This window comes from Eleutherodactylus coqui, chromosome 1 (assembly GCF_035609145.1).
Source record: "Eleutherodactylus coqui strain aEleCoq1 chromosome 1, aEleCoq1.hap1, whole genome shotgun sequence".
Taxonomy (NCBI): domain Eukaryota; kingdom Metazoa; phylum Chordata; class Amphibia; order Anura; family Eleutherodactylidae; genus Eleutherodactylus; species Eleutherodactylus coqui.
In genome coordinates, this window is record NC_089837.1 from 238,434,930 (window position 1) to 238,456,969 (window position 22,040).

Sequence of the window (22,040 nt, forward strand, 5' to 3'; positions counted from 1 at the left end):
GCATGCTTGAATTCTGTCAAAGAGCAGAAGAGAGAAATACAAAGTGAGTTAGAAGCTACAAACCAGCAGCATGAAGAAAAAGCAGCTGCCTGTGATAAACTTGAGAAGTCTAAGATAAGTCTTCAGCAGGAATTAGAAGATGTTACTGTGGAGCTTGGTCACCAACATTGTCTGAACTAGTTGTGTCTGAACTGGAGAAGAAACAGAAGCTGTGTGAACAGGGGCTAACTGAAGAGAAAGTCAGGTCTGCAACATATGCCACTGAATGTGAATTGGCTGAAGAAAGGGCTCATAGAGAAGAGACTGAAGCACTAACCTTGATATGCACCCTTGATACGCACCCTTGAGTGCAAAGATTAAACACTTGGAATTAAATAGTTGTGTTGCTAAAAAGAAGGTTCAGAGACTAGAGGGGTCTAGGACCCAGTTCAGACAGAAAAGAAAATATCTTGACAAAGAATCTTAAAAAGGAAATACAAGTAGTAAAGAATGCTAAATCACATTTAAAAGGTGAGGCTGCTGAAGCTGAGATAGCCTCAGAAGCTGCAGCAGAAATCTTGGAAAAACCACGGCAAGATATTATTGTCAAATCTGGACAATTTTTTCAACAGAAAGTAATAGTAGAAGCCTATTGCAGGGATCCAAGAACCAATTCATCAGTGAACCGAAAGCTATCAAGAAAAAGTTAGATTCAGAGATCAAAGAACAGAATGAAGACTCGGGTCAGGCTTAAGTACAAGTACTCAGAAGAAGAGGAAAGTCAGATGCAAAGCATATGAGAATGCAATGGGGAGCCTGAGCCAACATCTTCAAGAAGCTCTGACTGCAAAAGAAACAATGTCGTCTGAGAGCAATAGACTCAGGGCGCCTACCCACTTGCGATTTTTTTTCCTTTGCGTTTTGCGTTTTTTCTGAAGAGCAATTAGGATAGAATGTGTTCTTGTCCACTTGCGTTTTTTTTTTCGGTCCGTTGCAATTTTTAACATAGGAACTGTCAGTTGCATATGTGTCCTTATTTTTCTCTTAATGCACCCATGAATGTCAATGGAAATTAACGGAAAAGGCGCGAAAAAGCCACGAAAATGCCGCGAAAAACGCGCCAAAAACACGCAGAAAACGCTGCGTTTTTCACGCACGAAAACTGCAAACGCCAGTGGGTAGGCGCCCTTAAAGTGCAAATTTAAGAAGGAGGCAGCAGTCAAGCTTTTTATGAAAAGCCGAATGAATTAAAAAGTGAATTTGAGACTCTAGAAGAAGATATAGTGGGTAGCGAAAGAGAGTCGGTAGGGACAGACTCCATACAAAGATCTGAAGAGGTACCAGTTAAAAAGAGAGAGACCCCCAAGCCTGGTGTTTTGACCCCGAAGGGGCAAAAGCGGTGGTAAGTCCTACGGCCTTATTTGGGGGGTGGGGTATGGAGGAATGCAGTATCAGAATGACCTACACAGGTTGCTAGATAGGCATTCTGAAACCTGAAAAAAAGAAACCAGAGGGTAAACACCCTGGGTGTGGCAGGAGGTGAGGTACAAAAGAGCCAGCTCCTTTCACACTCAGGGGGAGGTGATAGCTCAGTGGAGCTAAAAGGGCTGCTAGCCTGAGGTCCAGTTTGGATTAGTAAGGTCCAATGCAGGCCAATTCTGGGACCATCACGCGCCTGATGGAGGAGGATGCCCTCCAGACTCCCTGGGCAGGGTAGTGACAGTGGCTCTGTGAGTTTCGAACCCTATATTACGGACTGTGTTTATGCTGTACACTTGCTGTGGTGCTGTGAATAAATGCTGATGGACGCCAGTTTTATAAGAAATTTAAGTCTACTAGAGCCTACTTACACATGAGGTTCGCCATTTCCCAGATGGAGAGGCTGGTGAAAGAAGAAACCCTCTTGCCACACTTCTTTCAATAATCAATATAAACCTGCTCTAGAAGAGTAGTTAAGAAAGATTTTTTTCATGCAGGTTTCATTTTTTGTCCTCCATTGTTCCCCCATCAGCCAAAATAGAGCTAAATCCCATGAAAGCTATATGCAAGTTTTGCCCCATATATCTGGCTACCTTATCGTATTTCTACAGCATCCAGCAGCTACTAGGTACTTCTCTGATTAACAAAATGAAATGCTGATTTGGACCTATAAAAAACCAAGACAACTGCATAGAATAAACCTATCATTTTATTGACCCTTTTACCTCAGTGAATGCCAATTTAGAAGATTTTTACTGTTTCGCTTGCGGAACCCATTGTTCTATGGTCGTCTGCTCTATTATGCAAATCTATATACCCCTAAATAACTTTGAAACCTAAACTATGTTTCTCAAAAATGACACAATAAGGGACCAAAAGAGAGCTTGGTAACTACAGGACAGTAAATCTCACTTCAATAATTGGAAAACTATTTGAGGGGTTTATGAGAGATGTCATCCTAGAATACCTCAAGGAAAACAACAGTATAACCCCTCATCAGCACGGGTTCACGAGGGGTCGATCATGCCAGACCAATCTGATCAGCTTCTACGATTAAGTAAGTTCTAGGCTGGACCTGGGAGAGTCTATTGCTCTCGTATATCTGGATTTCTCTAAAGCATTTGACACCGTGCCGCATAATAGGTTGCTATATAAAATGAGACAGCTCGATCTGGGTAATAACGTGTGTATCTGGGTAAAGAACTGGCTCAGAGATAGAAAACAGAGGGTAGCAATAAATGCATCGAATTTTGATTGGGCTACCGATGCTAGTGGAGTGCCACAGGGCTCAGTATTAGGCCCCATTCCGTTCAATATATTTATCAGTAACCTGATAGAGGGGACTGCACAGTAAAGTATAATTTTGTATCATCTGCAAATATTAATATAAGGCAATTAATACAATGGAGGACAATGTGTGGCTACAAAAGGATAAGCTGGGGGCTTGAGCAGAAAAATGGCGAATGAAGTTGATAAATGTAAGGTCATGCACATGGGCAGGAGAAATGGATGTCACCAATATACACTAAATGGGGTACTGCTATGGAAAAGTGAGATGGAAAAAGACCTGAGGGTACTAGTGGACCATAGAATTAACTGGATCAATGCCAGTCAGCTGCTGCAAAAGCAAATAAAGTCTTAGGGTGCATTAAAAGAGGTATAGGGGCGAGGGATGAGAATATTATTTTTCTATTATATAAGGCACTTGTAAGGCCCCACATGGTATACTGTGTACAGGTCTGGACACCAGTGCTCAGGAAAGATGTTGCAGCACTTGAGGGGGCAACTAAATGAATAAATGGAATGAAGGGACTGGAATACCCAGAGAGGCTATCAAAGTTGGGATTGTTTACCCTGGAAAAAAGACGCCTAAGGGGCGATCAAATAACTATGTATAAATACATTAGGGGGTAATACAAGGAACTCTCCCATGATCTGTTTATACCCAGGACTGTGACAGTAACAAGAGGGCATCCTCTACGTCTAGAAGAAAGTAGCTTTCATCACCAACACAGAAGGGAGTTCTTTACTGTAAAAGCAGTGAGATTGTGGAAGTCTGCCTAAGGATGTGCTGATGGCAAAATCCATAGAGGAGTTTAAGAGGGGACTAGATGTCTTTCTAGAACGCTATGATATTACAAGATATAGACATTAGGTGACCAGTGGGATTGATTATATCAGATGTTGATCCAGGGATTACTCTGGCTGCCATTATGGAGTCAGGAAGGGTTTTTTTCTTTTGCCTTCCTCTGGACAAACGATAGCGGAGTGGGAGGAGGGATTGAAACAGGTTGAGCTAGATGGACATTGTCTTCATTCAACCTAATATACTATGTCACTATGACATTTATAAGAAGCTGTATGCAAGACTATTGGCATACAAAAGTCGCACAGTTTGCGGGAAAAAAAATTGCTACTTTTTGCGAGACTATTTTGAAACTATATCAGAAATGTACGCTAGGTTGGACCTGGCATACATTTCTCAGTAGGAGCAGGGGATGCACTGAATACATGGAGAGTTGTGCGCCTCTTCATGTATTGAGTGCACCGTGCAACGGGATAAATTATGCTAAGCATGGCGCAGGGTAGACATTTCACCCCATAGATAGTGTCTTGAGGAGATCTATGGGATCTTCATTTTAAAAAGAATGGACATACACTGCTGAGGCTCTCTGCTGTCTATCTACTATAAGTATGTGTCTGCACAAATTGGATGGGGGGGGGGCGGATATGGGTGACCTAGTCTTGAGTCAGCATGTAAGTAGGGTCTGAATGCTGTATACAGTTAAGGTCTGTAGAAAGGGGGGCTGTGATTTATATCTTCATTTAGTAGGTCTGGTATGTAGTCTGTATTTATTTCGGGGCCTGCTGAAGGAGGTCATATACCTATTATGTTGATTGGTGTGCAGTCATGGCTCTTTCTGGAAGGAAGCAGGCTTATTTCAATTTCACCCGAGCTATTTATGGATAACAGAGTCCACAAAAGCTCAGGGCCCCAGCGCCGATGCCTGCGTTCAATGCCTTTGGGTCCTTAATTGCCATCTGCAGCCCATAAAGACCATGATAGGCTGGTCAAAAATTGAATGAGCAATCACAGCAGGGAAGGGGGTGGGCGGCGATTCCCACTATGGCGTTAAGTAAAGCTGGCTTGCCATTACAGAGATAAGTCATCTTTACCCTGTCACTGCATCATTAATCATGGTGACTTCTTAAGGTCCTGGTATATAGGTATGGCAGGTTATCTTCAGACCTTGGTGGCTGTGACATAGATGTTACCAATGGGGTTATTTCCGAAATACAAGTGGATACAACCTGGTCTGTTTGTTCTGACATAGGGGGGGGTGGGGGGGGGTGGGGAGGGGAGAATAAGCTTCAGACTTGCAGGATCCGTCCCCCTTACCAGGTCAATATATTCTTCTAGTTTTCAATATTCTTAAAGATTCTTCTGAGCAATGATGTATCTTTGTACCATTGTACTGCTGTATGATTAAAAATTCAACTCAAATGCTCACCGGAGATAGATGGAGACCACAGTTGGCTTGGCAAATCGCTAGTTTCTTGATATTTACCCTTTTCTCCCTGTGAGGAAAGCTGGACTTGGAGAACAGAAGAATCCTCAGGTCATTGTTCCTGAAATAATCACTAAATGTTGGCAGTAGAAGAGGAGGGGAAATCACAAAATGGAGAAGGGAGCAGTATAGTAACTGGAGAAGTACTACAGGTTATAGATGTGGTTAAGGAAGAAGGCGCTATAGCATAGCCTAATGGGTTCATAACAATTACTAATCTAAATGTAAACTCTACACTTTCTGTGCATTGTTGTAAGTTTATATTTTAGTATTATACGGTGGTGTATCCGTTATGGTCTGCAGTTATGGCAAGTAACAATGTTACTGCTGTAGCTCCTGAGAAAGATGATTTAATAATGTTTATTTAAATTTAAATGTTAAAAACACATCGCACAAAAATTGTAAAGCACCAACTTGGGATGCGTTTTTAACATTAGAAAGTCCTATTGATTATTGCGTTTAAAAAAACGCAGCGATATTGCGTGAAAAAGACTGGTAAGAAAAACGCAAGTGGGTATTCACCCTTACTAGGATGTCCTGATTTTAGAACTGGTTAAAAGTTGGAGGACAACAAATGTAAAAAGAGTTACTTTCTGGCTCTGCGTATAAAAGGGCAGCCGCAAAGAATGCAGGAACAAAATACAGGCTCATCTCAAACCTGTACAGTCTTCCATTGAAACCAGGGGTGTGATATATGGACTATTTTCATATTTTACCCCCCTTCCCAATAACACTTAGGGCTTTTTTTTCTACTTAAGGGATGAGATGATGAGTATTTGCACATCTTTCACCCCCTATGCCTAATCTGGTCATTTGTTAACTCCATGATTTAGATAGTCACGGAGTTAACAAATGGCCACCGTCAAATTTTATTGTTGTGAGCTTTGGCTGTCCATGGGCGATGCTGTATCCCGCGGCGAAGCCCCGTCGCGGGAGCCGCCGCTGAATCTCCTCCGGTCAGCCCTATCTAATAGGGCTGCGAATTGCCCTCTGCGAGCGGAGAATTGCAATGATTCTCCGCTCGTGGACAGGTGCTGGCGCTTTCCATAGCTGTGGACAGGGGGCCTTAGAAACCTACTTCTAGGCACAAACATGAATTTGTATGCATTACACCTACATGCAAAATCGCATCAAGATAGCCAAGAGTGTAAAATCCTGCTTTCACAATGCACCAGTTTACTTTAAAAAAGTATATTAGTTTGGAGAGAATATTTTTTTAAATTTTACAACTCAGATTTTGTGTATATCAAAAGTGTAAAAACTGTCCTAGAATGCGTGACAGTGAAATGGTTAATACTCCCCTTTTATATTAGGCTGTATTCACATAATGCAGCTGAGATACAGCCAAAACCCCACCAAAACTCACAAAGAGAAAACTACACGCCTTTTTGTTATGGTTGATCTAGTTACGGTTTTTACAGCAACCGTATTGGAAACTGCATCAAATCATGGCAAACATGATGTAACGTTTGATGTAGTTTTGACTGTATCTGGGGAATACAGCCTGAACGGAACGCCACTAACTTTAAAATCTCTATTTGCGAGCAGCCTGCAATGGCTTAAAACATTTTCTTTTGGCCTTATGAAAAACGCTGCAGTTTCCTTTTATAAAACTATGAGCTTTGGCAGAAATATAAGACAATAGACAAATTAAAACAATGATGTGATAATCTCATGAATATAAGAAGAAACAAGCCGACAAAGTAAGATGGATTTTATTTCCCTACCTCGTATTAAGATACTGAATTTACTTTAATGTGGTGTGACATTCTCCAATAGTTTTAATCATTTCGTTCTGGGCAGAGGAATAATAACAAAATAATGATGTAAAATGTTCATATTTAATTACTAAATTAATAAAGTTAAACAGTTTTCCATGAAAAAATGTAAAGAAATGATAATAGGAAGTTAGTTAAGATTTTAAATTGATAACATGATGTAAAAACCAAATGGAAAGGACAATTGCTCATTAAACAGAATTAATCTAAGAATGATACAAAGAAACACTGGTTTTGTGCATTCCCCATGAAATGTATAGTGCATAGTAATTCCATTGGAGAACGTCTCAAGACAAGTAGAAATAAGTTTCATTATCAGCTTTGAAAAGACGCATTTTACATAGGTAAATAATACATAGAAAAAGATGAACGATCTGCTTACGTACTCCGGGGGGTCTTAAGGTTGGCAAAGGTTACACAGCTGTGTAATGCAAGTGAAAATAGAGCGGTTAAATGTTTATCAAAAGTGAAAAAAACATTTAGTAGGTAGCTATTGATGAGTTTTCAAGAAGCTACATTCAGACCAATCAAATGAATGTAGAATATTGACAATATATGTATTAGTACACCGGAATCTTTGCGGCGGCGGTGTGCTGCCTTTAGTTGGCCATTTACCACTGTCAGATATAAGGTTGTCACTCATATAGAAACCTTACAGCACGTCAACAAGGTGTCAACTTATTCAGCTCATACTCATACACTTAGTCTTCAAATCAAGGTGCAATATAAATGAATGCTAAAATAACATCATTCTGGGATGACTTCAGTCTTCATTCAAAAACCTATGAAATGTTTCTTCTTAAATAGCATTATTTTTACAGATCCCGAGTGGCTCCCCCCCACCCCCCCACTTTTCGGTCAGTGTGTATGTATGCTCGTATGTACAAGATGTACTGCATGGTGGCATGTATGTATGTACAACTTGCATTATTTATAGGTACATGTACAAAAAGCAAAACAAATGCATCTACGTATTAATTAAAACTGTTATAGAAGTGTATGAGGGCACTTTATAAAGTAATACCTGTGGAGACTCAAATGGAAACGGGTTAAAAATGCATGGATTCTGCTTAAAAAAAATCTCTAATATTGGGAATTGGCACAGAGTTAATATTTACAATGAACAGAGGTTTTGCAGTTTACATAACATCAATACAATGCATCATCAAAGTCTTTGCTTGAGAAGTTTTATGTTTTTCTGTCCCCCATTGTTTTACTGTTTTCAAAAGAGAACATTCAGATTATTATAAGTGGCCATGGAAAAACCCACACTGGAAGAAAGAGCTCCTTGTTAAAGGCAGTCATTAAACTGGAAGCAAATTCTAGGATTTGAACCTGGCAATGGCTTAGTGCAGGCAGAACTTTACAGGTTGTCTCCGGGTTGGTACTGGGGCTCAGTGGCAGTGAAGTAGTCTTCCAGAAAACCTTGTAGATATTCAAAAGTTGGACGCTCCTCTGGATCTTTTTTCCAGCAGTTAAGCATGAGCTCATGCAGAGAATTGGGACAGTCCTGTGGACATGGCATCCTGTAGCCACGCTCCACTTGTTCCAAAACCTCTCGGTTATTCATACCTGAAGAAAAAGAGGAGGGAATAAAATATATAATGACAGCATATATGTACGTATTTATTTCAGCTATTCATTATTTTGTAGTTTCATAGGTTGAGTGAGAAGGAAACAGAGTGAGAAAATATACATGCAAATTATCCATGATCATCATAATAAAGATGCAGTTACATTGTTGCCCTGATCTATTATTGTCTTGACTAATGTAATTCACTGCTGATTGGTCAGCCCCCTCACTAAACCCTCCCCTCTCCAATCTATCCTGGTGAAGCAGCCAAGCTCATCTTTGCTCAGCCACTGAACTGGTTCCTCTGCCCTGTACCAGTCACTGCACTGATGCCTCCGCCCTGTACCAGTCACTGCACTGATGCCTCCGCCCTGTACCAGTCACTGCACGTATGCCTCCGCCCTGTACCAGCCACTGCATTGGTTGTCCATCCACTATAAAATACAATTTAAACTCATCCCTCCCGAGTGCTGCACCGCCATATATCTCCTCTCTCTCCCTGTTTACTATCCTGTCCATGTCCTCCACTCTCCTAATGATCTCAGATAAACATTTTCCATAATCCGAACCTCCGATTCCAGCTTCCAAGACATTATCAGAGCTGCACCAGATCTCTTGAATGTGCTACCCTAATCAGGCTAATCACCAGTATCCACAGTCTTCTTTGTCTATCAGCATTCTTCCTCAGAACCCTTCTTTCAACAGAAACCCTTACAATCCACAGACCCTAATGCACTTAATTTCTGCACATACACAATGTCTGACTGGTGAGCTGCTCCTGCAGTTTATCTATACCGGTACAACCCTATTTAAAAGAGAAAAAGATGGCTGGAGCCTTGTATGGAAGACTTTTACCTCTCTCTCTCTCATCAAACTAGTACGCTCTATTCGTTATAAGTGTTGATATAAGCAACGCTTGTTTCTCTCTAGCGGCGCGGTTGGCTGAAGCACAACAGCGCCGCTAGACTTAACATGGGAACTTTGAGCTCTCCTGAGAGGTCACTCAATGTTTCAAACTCACATTTTATGGTTTTACGGCAGTGCTGAGGATATTACTAATCTTACGACATCAAAATCATCCACCAAAGGTCACGCAAAGGGGTTAAAGTGTGATGCAATAGACATGTAATATCTGACTTTGTCTGTTCATGTACCCCTTGATTTGTAAAGTGACATGTAGTTTATTTGCACTATATTATTAAAGAGCAATATTAAATATAATGTGTGTGCATATTTCCATACCTTACATACATACTGTATATGTGAATTGAAATTCACACGTCAGAACATGAGATGGCAGATATCTCTGATGGCTGGCATCTCTCATGGTTTACTGAATGGATGAAATGTCATACTCACCAGGGTAGGGAACTCTTCCTTTTGTTACAAGTTCTGTCAGTAAAATACCAAATGACCACACATCTGACTTGATTGTGAACCTTCCATACAGCGCTGCTTCAGGGGCTGTCCATTTTATGGGGAACTTTGCACCTGTGAATAAAAATCACATTTCTATATTATAGCATTTCATGTGAAAACATGGACTACAGAGCAAGACAAAACCATGCAGCTACATACTAACAGTTGCTAACCAACTGCCAGGCGCAATAAGGGTATGATCACACAGCAAAATCCGACACAGAATCTTCTGCATGGATTCTGCCAGTAAAGCTGTGGCAGAAATCCATGGCTATTCCGCACATTTGTGCCACATATTCACACATGGATTTAGCCTTGTCAAGGGGCAAAATCTGTGTGTGATAGTTTCAATGCAAATCTGCTTGAAGAAGTAGCATATCACTTCTACACGTGGATCTGCATGGAATCATGTCAGAAATTGCACACATGGTTTTACGCATGGATAGGGCTAAAGCCTTGTGCCGATCCATGGCTGAATAGCCATGGGTTTTTTAAAGCTGGAATCCACATGGAAAAATCTGAATTGGATTCTGCAGTGTGAACATACCCCAATAATACAAACTTGGCATATTTCCAAAGGCTGTTATATTAGGGCATATTCACACTAGCACCTGTGGTTCTGGTCTATTTCCGCTGTTTGTCTCCGTCCTTGGGGGCCAAACAACTGAAATATTGGAACTCCCGGAACAGAATGGCATTGAACTTACAACACGACTAATATGGTCAAGTCTGGCACCCAGCATTCCGACCAGCATTTTCCTGGACTAAATAGCTCAGCATGATGTGCTATATCGCCCAGCATATTATCTTGGATCTGTGTTGGAGGCTCCCTCCGAAGCAGATGGGAAGCAGGCCTTACCTGTATTGTGGAGCACAATCTATGACTTATTCATGAACTGTTATGAAAACAATCCATCAACTAAATAGGGTAAAGCTTCTATGGAAGCCAATAACTTATCATGTCTTAATGAAAATTTGTAATCACAATTATTGTGTGTGAAGTACAATCATTATTATTTATTTGAAAGGGCCCTTAATCCAGGATGCTGTACATGTAAAAAGGTTTCAGTTCATATATTAAGAAAAACGTATTACAATGAACAAGAATAAATGAATGATACCTTGCCCATGAGGGGTTCCAATCTACAGGGGAAGGAGGGAGAAGAGGGTAGAAGCTGCTTCTATGGTAGTGTGGTGGCTGTAGGGTTATTGTAGGCCATAGAGGTATTTATTCAGCAGCATTGCTGCTGTATATCTATATATATAAAATAGGATGGATATGTGTATGTACCACCATAACTCATAAATGCCTGGAGTAATTTTAACCAAACTTGGTACATATATAACTCATCCCATGGGGACAAATTTGGGGGGATAACACAGCCCCAGTACCCCTGGGGTGGGGAAGGGGTGAATGCCAGAATTGCACTTGAGCAGATGGTTTTTATTTCACAGTCCTATCTAACACAGACAACCTCCTTCTCATCATACACTAATCCATTACACAGACGACCTCTCCCTCCTCAAATACAAATATATCACACAGACCTCCTGCTCCTCAGATATCATCTTACACAGACAACCTCCCCCTCTGCTCCAACTATCACACAGCTTCCCACCAGCACTGAGCCACTATGTCCCACACAGAAATGAGCCCAGCACCCACTCTTATGAAAGCTGTCCAAAAGGAAATCTGTGTTGCCCATAGCAACCAATCACAGCACAGCTTTCATTTTACCTCAGCAGTATAACAAGTGACATGTGAGCTGTGATTGGTTGCTATTGGCAACAGAAATTACAAGGAAAGTTGGTGAGTTTTGGACTTTTAATTAAGCCAGTATTACACAGACCTCATGCTCCTCAGATAATAATATCTTACACAGACAACTTCCTCCTCTTCAAATACTATTACACAGACGACCTCTTCCTCGTATACCAATATATTGCACAAACGTCCACTTCCTCATATACCAATATATTACATAGACGACCTCCTCCTCATATACGAATATATTACACAGACAACCTCCTCCTCATATACGAATATATTACACAGACAACCTCCTCCTCATATACCAATATATTACACAGATGACCTCCTCCTCATGCAGTAAGATATTACACAGACGACTTCCTTCTAACGTACTAATATATTATGCAGAAGACCTCCTCCTCATATACCAATATATTACACAGATGACCTCCTCCTCATGCAGTAAGATATTACACAGACGACTTCCTCCTAATATATTACACAGAAGACCTCCTCCTCATGTACCAATATATTACACAGACGTCCTCCTCCTCATGCAGTAAGATATTACCCAGACGACCTCCTCCTCATCTACTAATATATCAAATCAGTGCACACATATATATATACACACACACAGATTTAAATTCTTTCTGTGTCTAAAAATAAAATACACGGGCAACGCCGGGAAATCAGCTATTTATTTATAAGAAACGTTTATTTTTTGTCATAAATCTCCATAAATGACTGACAATAGGAGGGCAGAAAAATCTGCTTCACTCCAGGTATCTCTAGTAACTTAATAGGCACATATGAAGAATCCCTAACATAGCAGGAGCTATAAGAACCAAGGTAATGTATTGTAAAAATAAAATCTAAATGTAAATATACTGTATCTGTGTTAAGTGTTGAACATATTGTGATGTCTATATACCGTAGAAAACTCTGTCAACAGATGGTTTGACATCAATAAGATGGGGAACGCTCACCCATATGGTGGGATAATGACAACAGTAAGATGACAGTTCATTGTATAATTCTGGCTTCCACAATCTAAATCCATAATTTTGCCTACTTATTGGTCCAGACCCAGCGATATAAAATATTAATGACTCTAAAATAATCATCACAGTTAAATGTAAAGGGCGCCCTGTCAATGGTAATGCAAGATAATAACACAGAGAGTGCCCCAGCAGAGAAACAAACACCATCTGTCAGTGGCAGAAGGTTGGGACCTGAGTGTCAGACAGGACGTGTCTGAGATAATGACCACATACTGCAATTATCAGGATGAAATACAGCCAACTGTGATACGTTCTGCTGTATTAAAATGAGCAAAAATAATATTAATTCAGATTTGAGTTATAATTAGAGATGAGCGAACGTACTCGTCCAAGCTTGATACTCGTTCGAGTATTAGCGTGTTCGAGATGCTCGTTACTCGTGACGAGTACCACGTGATGTTCGAGTTACTTTTATTTTCATCTCTGAGACGTTAGTGCGCTTTTCTGGCCAATTGAAAGACAGGGAAGGCATTACAACTTCCCCCTGCGACATTCAAGCCCTATACCACCCCCCTGCAGTGAGTGGCTGGCGAGATCAGGTGTCACCCGAGTATATAAATCGGCCCCTCCCGCGGCTCGCCACAGATGCATTCTGACAGAGATCAGGGAAAGTGCTGCTGGTGCCGGAGCTGCTATAGGGAGAGCGTTAGGAGTTATTTTAGGCTTCAAGAACCCCAACGGTCCTTCTTAGGGCCACATCTGACCGTGTGCAGTACTGTTGAGGCTGCTTTTAGCAGTGTTGCACAATTGTTTTTTTGTATATCGGGCGTGCAGAGCATTGCGTCCGCAGTCTGCAGTCATTGTACAGAGTATAGGGCCAGTACTGGTGAGGCAGGGAAAGAGATATTCAGGCTATATAGGCAGTGGGCTTTTTCCAAAAAATTGGGGGAAAATGCTATATTTCGGCTGCCTGTGACCGTCTTCAGTTTACTGCGTGTCTGCTGGGGGTAGTAGTCCTAATTAATACGCAGCTAAGCGTTACAGCAGGCTTGCGCAAAATTGTTTCCTGGATCTGCTGTCTCTGTTACTTCAGCGCTGTCATCCCGCCATTGGGAAACAGTATACATAATATTATACGCTGCCTACAGTATCTATCTGCTGGGGGTAGTAGTTCTAATTAATATGCAGCTAAGCGTTACAGCAGGCTTGCGCAAAATTGTTTCCTGGATCTGCTGTCTCTGTTACATGATCGCCGTCATCCCGCCAGAGGAAAAGAGTATACATAATATTATACACTGCCTACAGTATCTGTCTGCTGTATTAGCTCAGCATTTTAAAAAAATAGACGCAAAATACTTAAGGCCTACTACTGGCCTTTGGCCACTTGACTGCTTCTGCGCTGTGAATTCCACTAGCTCAGTCATACGCACCTACGTCTCACTACAGGCGTGCGCAAAATTGTTTCCTGGCTCTGCTGTGCGTTCCGTAAGGGAAGTCAGCCTCCAACCACAGGCCAATAAGCGGCACATTTAATTACAGTGTTCTGTTTCTGCACTACTGGTAATACAGCATGCTGAGGGGTAGGGGTAGGCCTAGAGGACGTGGACGCGGGCGAGGACGCGGAGGCCCAAGTCACGGTGTGGGCACAGGCCGAGCTCCTAATCCAGGTGTATCGCAGCCGACTGCTGCAGGATTAGGAGAGAGGCACGTTTCTGGTGTCCCCACATTCATCTCACAATTAATGGGTCCACGCGGTAGACCTTTATTAGAAAATGAGCAGTGTGAGCAGGTCCTGTCGTGGATGGCAGAAAGTGCATCCAGCAATCTATCGACAACCCAGAATTCTGCGCCGTCCACTGCTGCAACTCTGAATCCTCTGGCTGCTGCTCCTCCTTCCTCCCAGCCTCCTCACTCCATTACAATGACACATTCTGAGGAGCAGGCAGACTCCCAGGAACTGTTCTCGGGCCCCTGCCCAGAATGGGCAGCAATGGTTCCGAATCCTCTCCCACTGGAGGAGTTTGTCGTGACCGATGCCCAACCTTTGGAAAGTTTCCGGGGTCCGGGGGATGAGGCTGGGGACTTCCGGCAACTGTCTCAAGAGCTTTCAGTGGGTGAGGAGGACGATGACGATGAGACACAGTTGTCTATCACTTAGGTAGTAGTAATTGGAGTAAGTCCGAGGGAGGAGCGCACAGAGGATTCGGAGGAAGAGCAGCAGGACGATGAGGTGACTGACCCCACCTGGTTTGCTACGCCTACTGAGGACAGGTCTTCAGAGGGGGAGGCAAGTGCAGCAGCAGGGCAGGTTGGAAGAGGCAGTGCGGTGGCCAGGGGTAGAGGCAGGGCCAGACCGAATAATCCACCAACTGTTTCCCAAAACGCCCCCTCGCGCCATGCCACCCTGCAGAGACCGAGGTGCTCAAAGGTCTGGCAGTTTTTCATTGAGAGTGCAGACGACCGACGAACAGTGGTGTGCAACCTTTGTCGCGCCAAGATCAGCCGGGGAGCCACCACCACCAGCCTCACTATCACCAGCATGCGCAGACATATGATGGCCAAGCACCCCACAAGGTGGGACGAAGGCCGTTCACCGCCTCCGGTTTGCACCGCTGCCTCTCCCCCTGTGCCCCAACCTGCCACTGAGATCCAACCCCCCTCTGAGGACACAGGCACTACCGTCTCCCGGCCTGCACCCACACCCTCACCTCCGCTGTGCTTGGCTCCATCCACCAATGTCTTTCAGCGCACCGTCCAGCCGTCACTAGCGCAAGTGTTGGAGCGCAAGCGCAAGTACGCCGCCACGCACCCGCACGCTCAAGCGTTAAACGTGCACATAGCCAAATTTATCAGCCTGGAGATGCCGCCGTATAGGGTTGTGAAAACGGAGGCTTTCAAAGGTATGATGGCGGCGGCGGCCCCGCGCTACTCAGTTCCCAGTCGCCACTACTTTTCCCGATGTGCCGTCCCAGCCCTGCACGACCACGTCTCCCGCAACATTGTACGCTCCCTCACCAACGCGGTTACTGGCAAGGTCCACTTAACAACGGACACGTGGACAAGCACAGGCGGGCAGGGCCACTATATCTCCCTGACGGCACATTGGGTGAATTTAGTGGAGGCTGGGACAGAGTCAGAGCCTGGGACTGCTCACGTCCTACACACCCCCAGAATTGCGGGCCCCAGCTCGGTGGTGGTATTTGCGGCGGTGTATGCTTCCTCCACTCAACCACCCTCCTCCTCCGCAACCTCTGTCTCGCAATCAAGATGTGTCAGCAGCAGCACGTCGCCAGCAGTCGGTGTCGCGCGTCGTGGCAGCACAGCGGTGGGCAAGCGTCAGCAGGCCATGCTGAAACTACTCAGCTTAGGAGAGAAGAGGCACACGGCCCAAGAACTGCTGCAGGGTCTGACAGAGCAGACCGACCGCTGGCTTGCGCCGCTGAGCCTCCAACCGGGCATGGTCGTGTGTGACAACGGCCGTAACCTGGTGGCGGCTCTGCAGCTCAGCAGCCTCACGCACGTGCCATGCCAGGCCCACGTCTTTAATTTGGTGGTTCAGCGCTTTCTGAAAAGCTACCCGCGCTTGTCAGACCTGCTCGGAAAGGTGCGCCGGCTCTGCGCACATTTCCGCAAGTCCCACACGGACGCTGCCACCCTGCAACATCGGTTTCACCTGCCAGTGCACCGACTGCTGTGCGACGTGCCCACACGGTGGAACTCTACGCTCCACATGTTGGCCAGGCTCTATGAGCAGCGTAGAGCTATAGTGGAATACCAACTCCAACATGGGCGGCGGAGTGGGAGTCAGCCTCCTCAATTCTTTACAGAAGAGTGGGCCTGGTTGGCAGACATCTGCCAGGTCCTTGGAAACTTTGAGGAGTCTACCCAGATGGTGAGCGGCGATGCTGCAATCATTAGCGTCACCATTCCTCTGCTATGCCTCTTGAGAAGTTCCCTGCAAAGCATAAAGGCAGACGCTTTGCGCTCGGAAACCGAGGCGGGGGAAGACAGTATGTCGCTGGATAGTCAGAGCACCCGCCTGTCTATATCTCAGCGCGTGGAGGAGGAGGAGGAGGAGCATGAGGAGGATGAGGAGGAGGGGGAAGAGACAGCTTGGCCCACTGCTGAGGGTACACATGCTGCTTGCCTGTCATCCTTTCAGCGTGTATGGCCTGAGGAGGAGGAGGAGGATCCTGAAAGTGATCTTCCTAGTGAGGACAGCCATGTGTTGCGTACAGGTACCCTGGCACACATGGCTGACTTCATGTTAGGATGCCTTTCTCATGACCCTCGCGTTACACGCATTCTTGCCACGGATTACTGGGTGTACACACTGCTCGACCCACGGTATAAGGAGAACCTTTCCACTCTCATACCCGAAGAAGAAAGGGGTTCAAGAGTGATGCTATACCACAGGACCCTGGCGGACAAACTGATAGTAAAATTCCCATCCGACAGCGCTAGTGGCCGAAGGCGCAGTTCCGAGGGCCAGGTAGCAGGGGAGGCGCAGAGATCAGGCAGCATGTACAGCACAGGCAGGGGAACACTCTCTAAGGCCTTTGACAGCTTTCTGGCTCCCCAGCAAGACTGTGTCACCGCTCCCCAGTCGAAGCTGAGTCGGCGGGAGCACTGTAAAAGGATGGTGAGGTAGTACGTAGCCGATTGCACGACCGTCCTCCGTGACGCCTCTGCCCCCTACAACTACTGGGTGTCGAAGCTGGACACGTGGCCTGAACTCGCGCTGTATGCCCTGGAGGTGCTTGCTTGTCTTGCGGCTAGCGTCCTGTCAGAGAGGGTGTTTAGTGCGGCTGGGGGAATCATCACAGATAAGCGTACCTGCCTGTCAACCGACAGTGCAGACAGGCTAACACTCATCAAGATGAACAAAGCCTGGATTTCCCCAGACTTCTCTTCTCCACCAGCGGACAGCAGCGATACCTAAACAATACGTAGGCTGCACCCGCGGATGGAAGCATTGTTCTCTATCACCATCAAAAACGTGGACCTTTTAGCTTCATCAATCTGTGTATAATATTCATCCTCCTGCTCCTCCTCCTGAAACCTGACGTAATCACGCCGAACGGGCAATTTTTCTTAGGCCTACAAGGCTCAGTCATATAATTTTTGTAAACAATTTTTATACGTTTCAATGCTCATTAAAGCGTTGAAACTTGCACCTGAACCAATTTTTATTTTAACTGGGCTGCCTCCAGGCCTAGTTACAAATTAAGCCACATTAACCAAAGCGATTAATGGGTTTCACCTGCCCTCTTGGTTGGGCATGGGCAATTTTTCTGACGTACATTAGTACTGTTGGTACACCAATTTTTTGGGGCCCTCGCCTACAGTGTAATCCAATTAATTTTTTGCCCACCTGCATTAAAGCTGACGTTACATCAGCTGTGATGGGCAATGCAATGGGATATATTTATGTACCGCCGGTGGCTTCCTGGCACCCACCCATGCTGTCGGTCCACAGGGAGTTGTAACTGCATGTGTCCACTTCTAAAGAACCCCAGTCTGACTGGGGCATGCAGTGTGGGCCGAAGCCCACCTGCATTTAATCGGACGTTACCTCAGCTGTGATGGGCACTGCAATGGGATACATTTATGTACAGCCGGTGGGTTCCAGGGAGCCACCCATGCTGTGGGTGCACATGGAATTCCCATTGCGGAGTTGTACCTGCCTGTGACTATTTATAAAAAAACGCGGTCTGACTGGGGCATGCAGACACCTTGACAGAATGAATAGTGTGTGGCACATAGGTTCCCTATTGCTATGCCCACGTGTGCAGCTCCTGATGGCGGTGGCACAGGATTATATTTCTCATTGCTTCTGTACAGCATTGTGGGCTATCGCCCCGCCCCTTTTAAAGAGGGTCACTGCCTAGCCTTGCCAACCCTCTGCAGTGTGTGCCTGCGGTTCCTCCTCATGGCAGACGCACTTATAAATAGACATGAGGGTGGTGTGGCATGAGTGCAGCTGAAGGCTGCGCAGGGACACTTTGGTGTACGCTGTGGACACTGCGTCGTGCGGTGGGGGGGGGGGGTTGGGCAGCATGTAACCCAGGAGAAGTGGCAGCGGAGTATCATGCAGGCAGTGATTGTGCTTTGTTGGAGGTAGTGTGGTGCTTAGCTAAGGTATGCATTGCTAATGAGGGCTTTTCAGAAGTAAAAATTGTTGGGAGGGGGGGGGGCACTCTTGCCGCTATTGCGGCTTAATAGTGGGACCTGGGAACTTGAGATGCAGCCCAACATGTAGCCCCTCGCCTGCCCTATCCGTTGCTGTGTCGTTCCCATCACTTTCTTGAATTGCCCAGATTTTCACAAATGGATACCTTAGCGAGCATCGGCGATATACAAAAATGCTCGAGTAGCCCATTGACTTCAATGGGGTTCGTTACTCGAAACGAACCCTCGAGCATCGCGAAAATTTCGTCCCGAGTAACGAGTAGGTAATCGGCTACAGCTTTGTCTGGTTTCTCTCATACACTTTGAAACAAGCTCATAAAAAGAGGAGACAAGAAGGTTTCAAGTAAAGGCCCTTTAAGACAATGCCTGACACTCGTCCCCACACATACTCGCACTCGTGCTGACCTCAGTATCAGCTAATCATCCATGCAGCATAAACAATGGACGATGAGCAGATTGTTCAGTGTAAATACCGTAGCAGCCGTTCAGTATTGAACGGCCGCTGTGTTAAGTCAATGGAGACGGGTGGAGGAGAGTGAAGAGTGAAATCTCTGCAGCCTCCCCGCCCCCTACTGGTCGCTCTGTGAGTGAGCCAGCAGTACTAGCTCCCGTATGGGCGCAAGGACACACAGGGACGAGTGTTGGGCATCATTTGCCCGACATTCGTTTTGTGTAATGGCTGATAAGCAGCAAAAAACAGCAGGTGGTCATAGGTTTACTAGTGGGAACTAGACAGTTTTCTGGCACCAAAAAAGTGTCTAACATACTTTGCACTACAGGTTCTCCTTCCTGCCAGTTTTTTTTACATGGGATAGAAAAGTGCTGTCCTCATCCACTTTTCTGCATGGGTGACAGAAGCCTGTGTCGGAAGAATAAGCACAGTGTGGAAGAACCTTTAGTCTGGGTTCACACGGGGCGGAACTGCAGCAGAATTTCCGTGCAGACTTTCCATACGGAAATTCCGCCTGCAATCTTATGCCTGAGACTAAGCAGCAAAGTGGATGAGATTTGCAAAAGTGTCGTCCACACACTGCAGACAGTTCGCTGTGGACAAGCCACGCTGAAACTTACATGCAGCGCAGAATTCAAAGCCGCGGCATGTCAACCTGCTTCAAACCTGCGCCGAATGTTGTGGGTTTTGAATCTGCCTTTCCACTGCGAAAATCTCATGGAATTTTTGCGCGGACCTGCTGTAGACATTCGGTGAGATTTTCTAGGGATTTCCGTCCTGTGGGAACCCAGCCTTATACAAACCGCCTAAAGCTTCTGTAAACAGGTCCCCAATGGTCACTCCAAGAGCTGCACTGCTGCATATGACTTTGCAAACATCAAAGATGACGCTCTGATATTGGAAGTACTTCTGCTCCATTGCCATCAGTTACAAGTCTTTCCCTGAGGAATCTCATCACTGCCAGCTACACCAGCCCAGGTAGTAAAATAGATAACATTTTATGCAGTCACACTACTAGGTCATACGATTTAGAACAGGAAAAACATTTAGGAAATTGGTGAGATTACAGATGGGAGAAATGGTTTATCTGAGTGATATTACAGATGATGCTAATTGAATAAAGCTGAACTGCAATACTAGTCTCAGCCCATTAATGAAAGGAATACTGTGCATGGAAAAACTAATCAGCGGAGGTGACAATTTAATGAGCAATGTGGTGCTTCTTACCATAGATGTTAGAGTCACTTCCACTAAAACTTATTTGGGTTTTCTGAAAGTTGTTGCCATCTTTTTGCACCCCTCTCTGAGGGCAGCACAAGGTAGTGACAGTCACACTGATTACAGTGTTATGTGTGCTGTGTGGATCTGTGCAGCAGTTCTGGAGAAAATTGCATTTTGCTAGTAACCGCAAACACATAAAGGGCTACTTAAAGTAGTCCTGAATATTCATAAGCTGCAGGCTAGCTCCACCTAACCTGCCCTCCAGCCAATGGCTGACAGCTATATGCCTATTACTCTACATCAATCACTGGTTGGGGCTAGGTTGCAGCTCATGAATATACAAGACTAGTTTTGGCTGCTACTATTAAAATGCACGTTTCTCCAAAATTACTGCACAGATTTACATAGCAGACATATCAGTGTCATCAGTGTGCCAGACACTACCTTATGGTGCTCTCAGTGAGAGCTGCAAAAACATGGTGACAGAGTGTCTTTAAAGGAAAACATTTTTAAACAAGATTGTTATATAATTTCACAGTATATTGTAAACCCACCTTCATGTCAATCTAAAGACAATGTGACTTAAACAGGCATATGGTCACGCTGCCATGATTCTTATTGTAGCCTTAGTGATTTACTTAGTAGTGTAAGCAATGTTTTTGGCATGCATACCCACCCCAGTGTAACTACAAAGTCTGCATGTCAGACTACCTGGGAACATAAGATACATTAATTTAGGAGTTTAAACTGCCACAAACTGAGTCCTGTTTATGTGAAAGGTGCATATGGCATAATATGTCTTGCAAACTTCCCTAGGTGATGTACATACACACCCATAAATTGTACCAAAACTAGTATACGACTTTTCAAAACTCACTGAAATATTCAAATTTGAGGCCCTGTTTATGTGGACAGAACCTGCTGTTGTAGGATGTAAAGGATAAAGACTTATGCACATGGACTCATTAATGATCCGTGCTGTATGGGTTAGTTGTACAGAGCTATAGACGTCTCTGGGTCTTTTATCAGCAGTTCATAGGGGGAGTGCCTAAGTGCTAGCGTACAGGCTCTGTCTGGCATGATACCAGAATATCTGAGTTTCAAGTCTGTTGCATAGGATACATACATAGCTATTGTATAATCCATACATGGTGTGATGGTGGCCACCTACCTGAATACAAGATTCTCAATTAGTTAAGGAACTTATGGGGCACAACAGGGATGTACAGTATTAATAAAATATTTTGTATTCCCTGTGCCATGGGAAATTAAAGGGATCATCCAGTTGTAATCTATTGTTGGCCTATCCTTAGAAGAGGCCATCAATAGTAGATCGACAGGGGTCCACGGCCTGGGATCCTCACTAATCAGCTGTTTGCAAGTTTATTCCTCCATATAACTGCTACGTTTCGACCCTCTTGGGGTCTTTGTCAAGCTATGCTATGGAGGAATAAACTTTCAATTTGCTAATACGCCGAGGATGCTGTCACTCTACTTGCTGTGTATTGGATCTACTATTTGGGGTTCTGACGGCTCTGACCCCTTCACTGTGACATGCATTCCATAGACTTGGTAGTCTCTGGTTGACAGGTTTAAACATCCAGAAGTGTGCTGTGAGTTAA

The 22,040-nt window shown here is 44.6% G+C and overlaps 1 protein-coding gene across 2 annotated transcripts in view; it reads right to left on the reverse strand.

Moving 5' to 3' along the window:
• Positions 1–6,726: 6,726 nt before the first annotated feature.
• Positions 6,727–22,040, reverse strand: part of FYN (FYN proto-oncogene, Src family tyrosine kinase) — a 212,369-nt gene continuing 197,055 nt past the window's right edge. For both annotated transcript variants that reach the window (XM_066607097.1, XM_066607090.1), the window contains exons 13-14: positions 9,738–9,869; positions 6,727–8,377 (exon numbers count right to left, since the gene is read on the reverse strand). In XM_066607097.1, the coding sequence (XP_066463194.1) occupies positions 8,169–8,377; positions 9,738–9,869 (341 nt within the window). In that variant the 3' untranslated portion in view covers positions 6,727–8,168. The remainder of the gene's footprint in view (positions 8,378–9,737; positions 9,870–22,040) is intronic.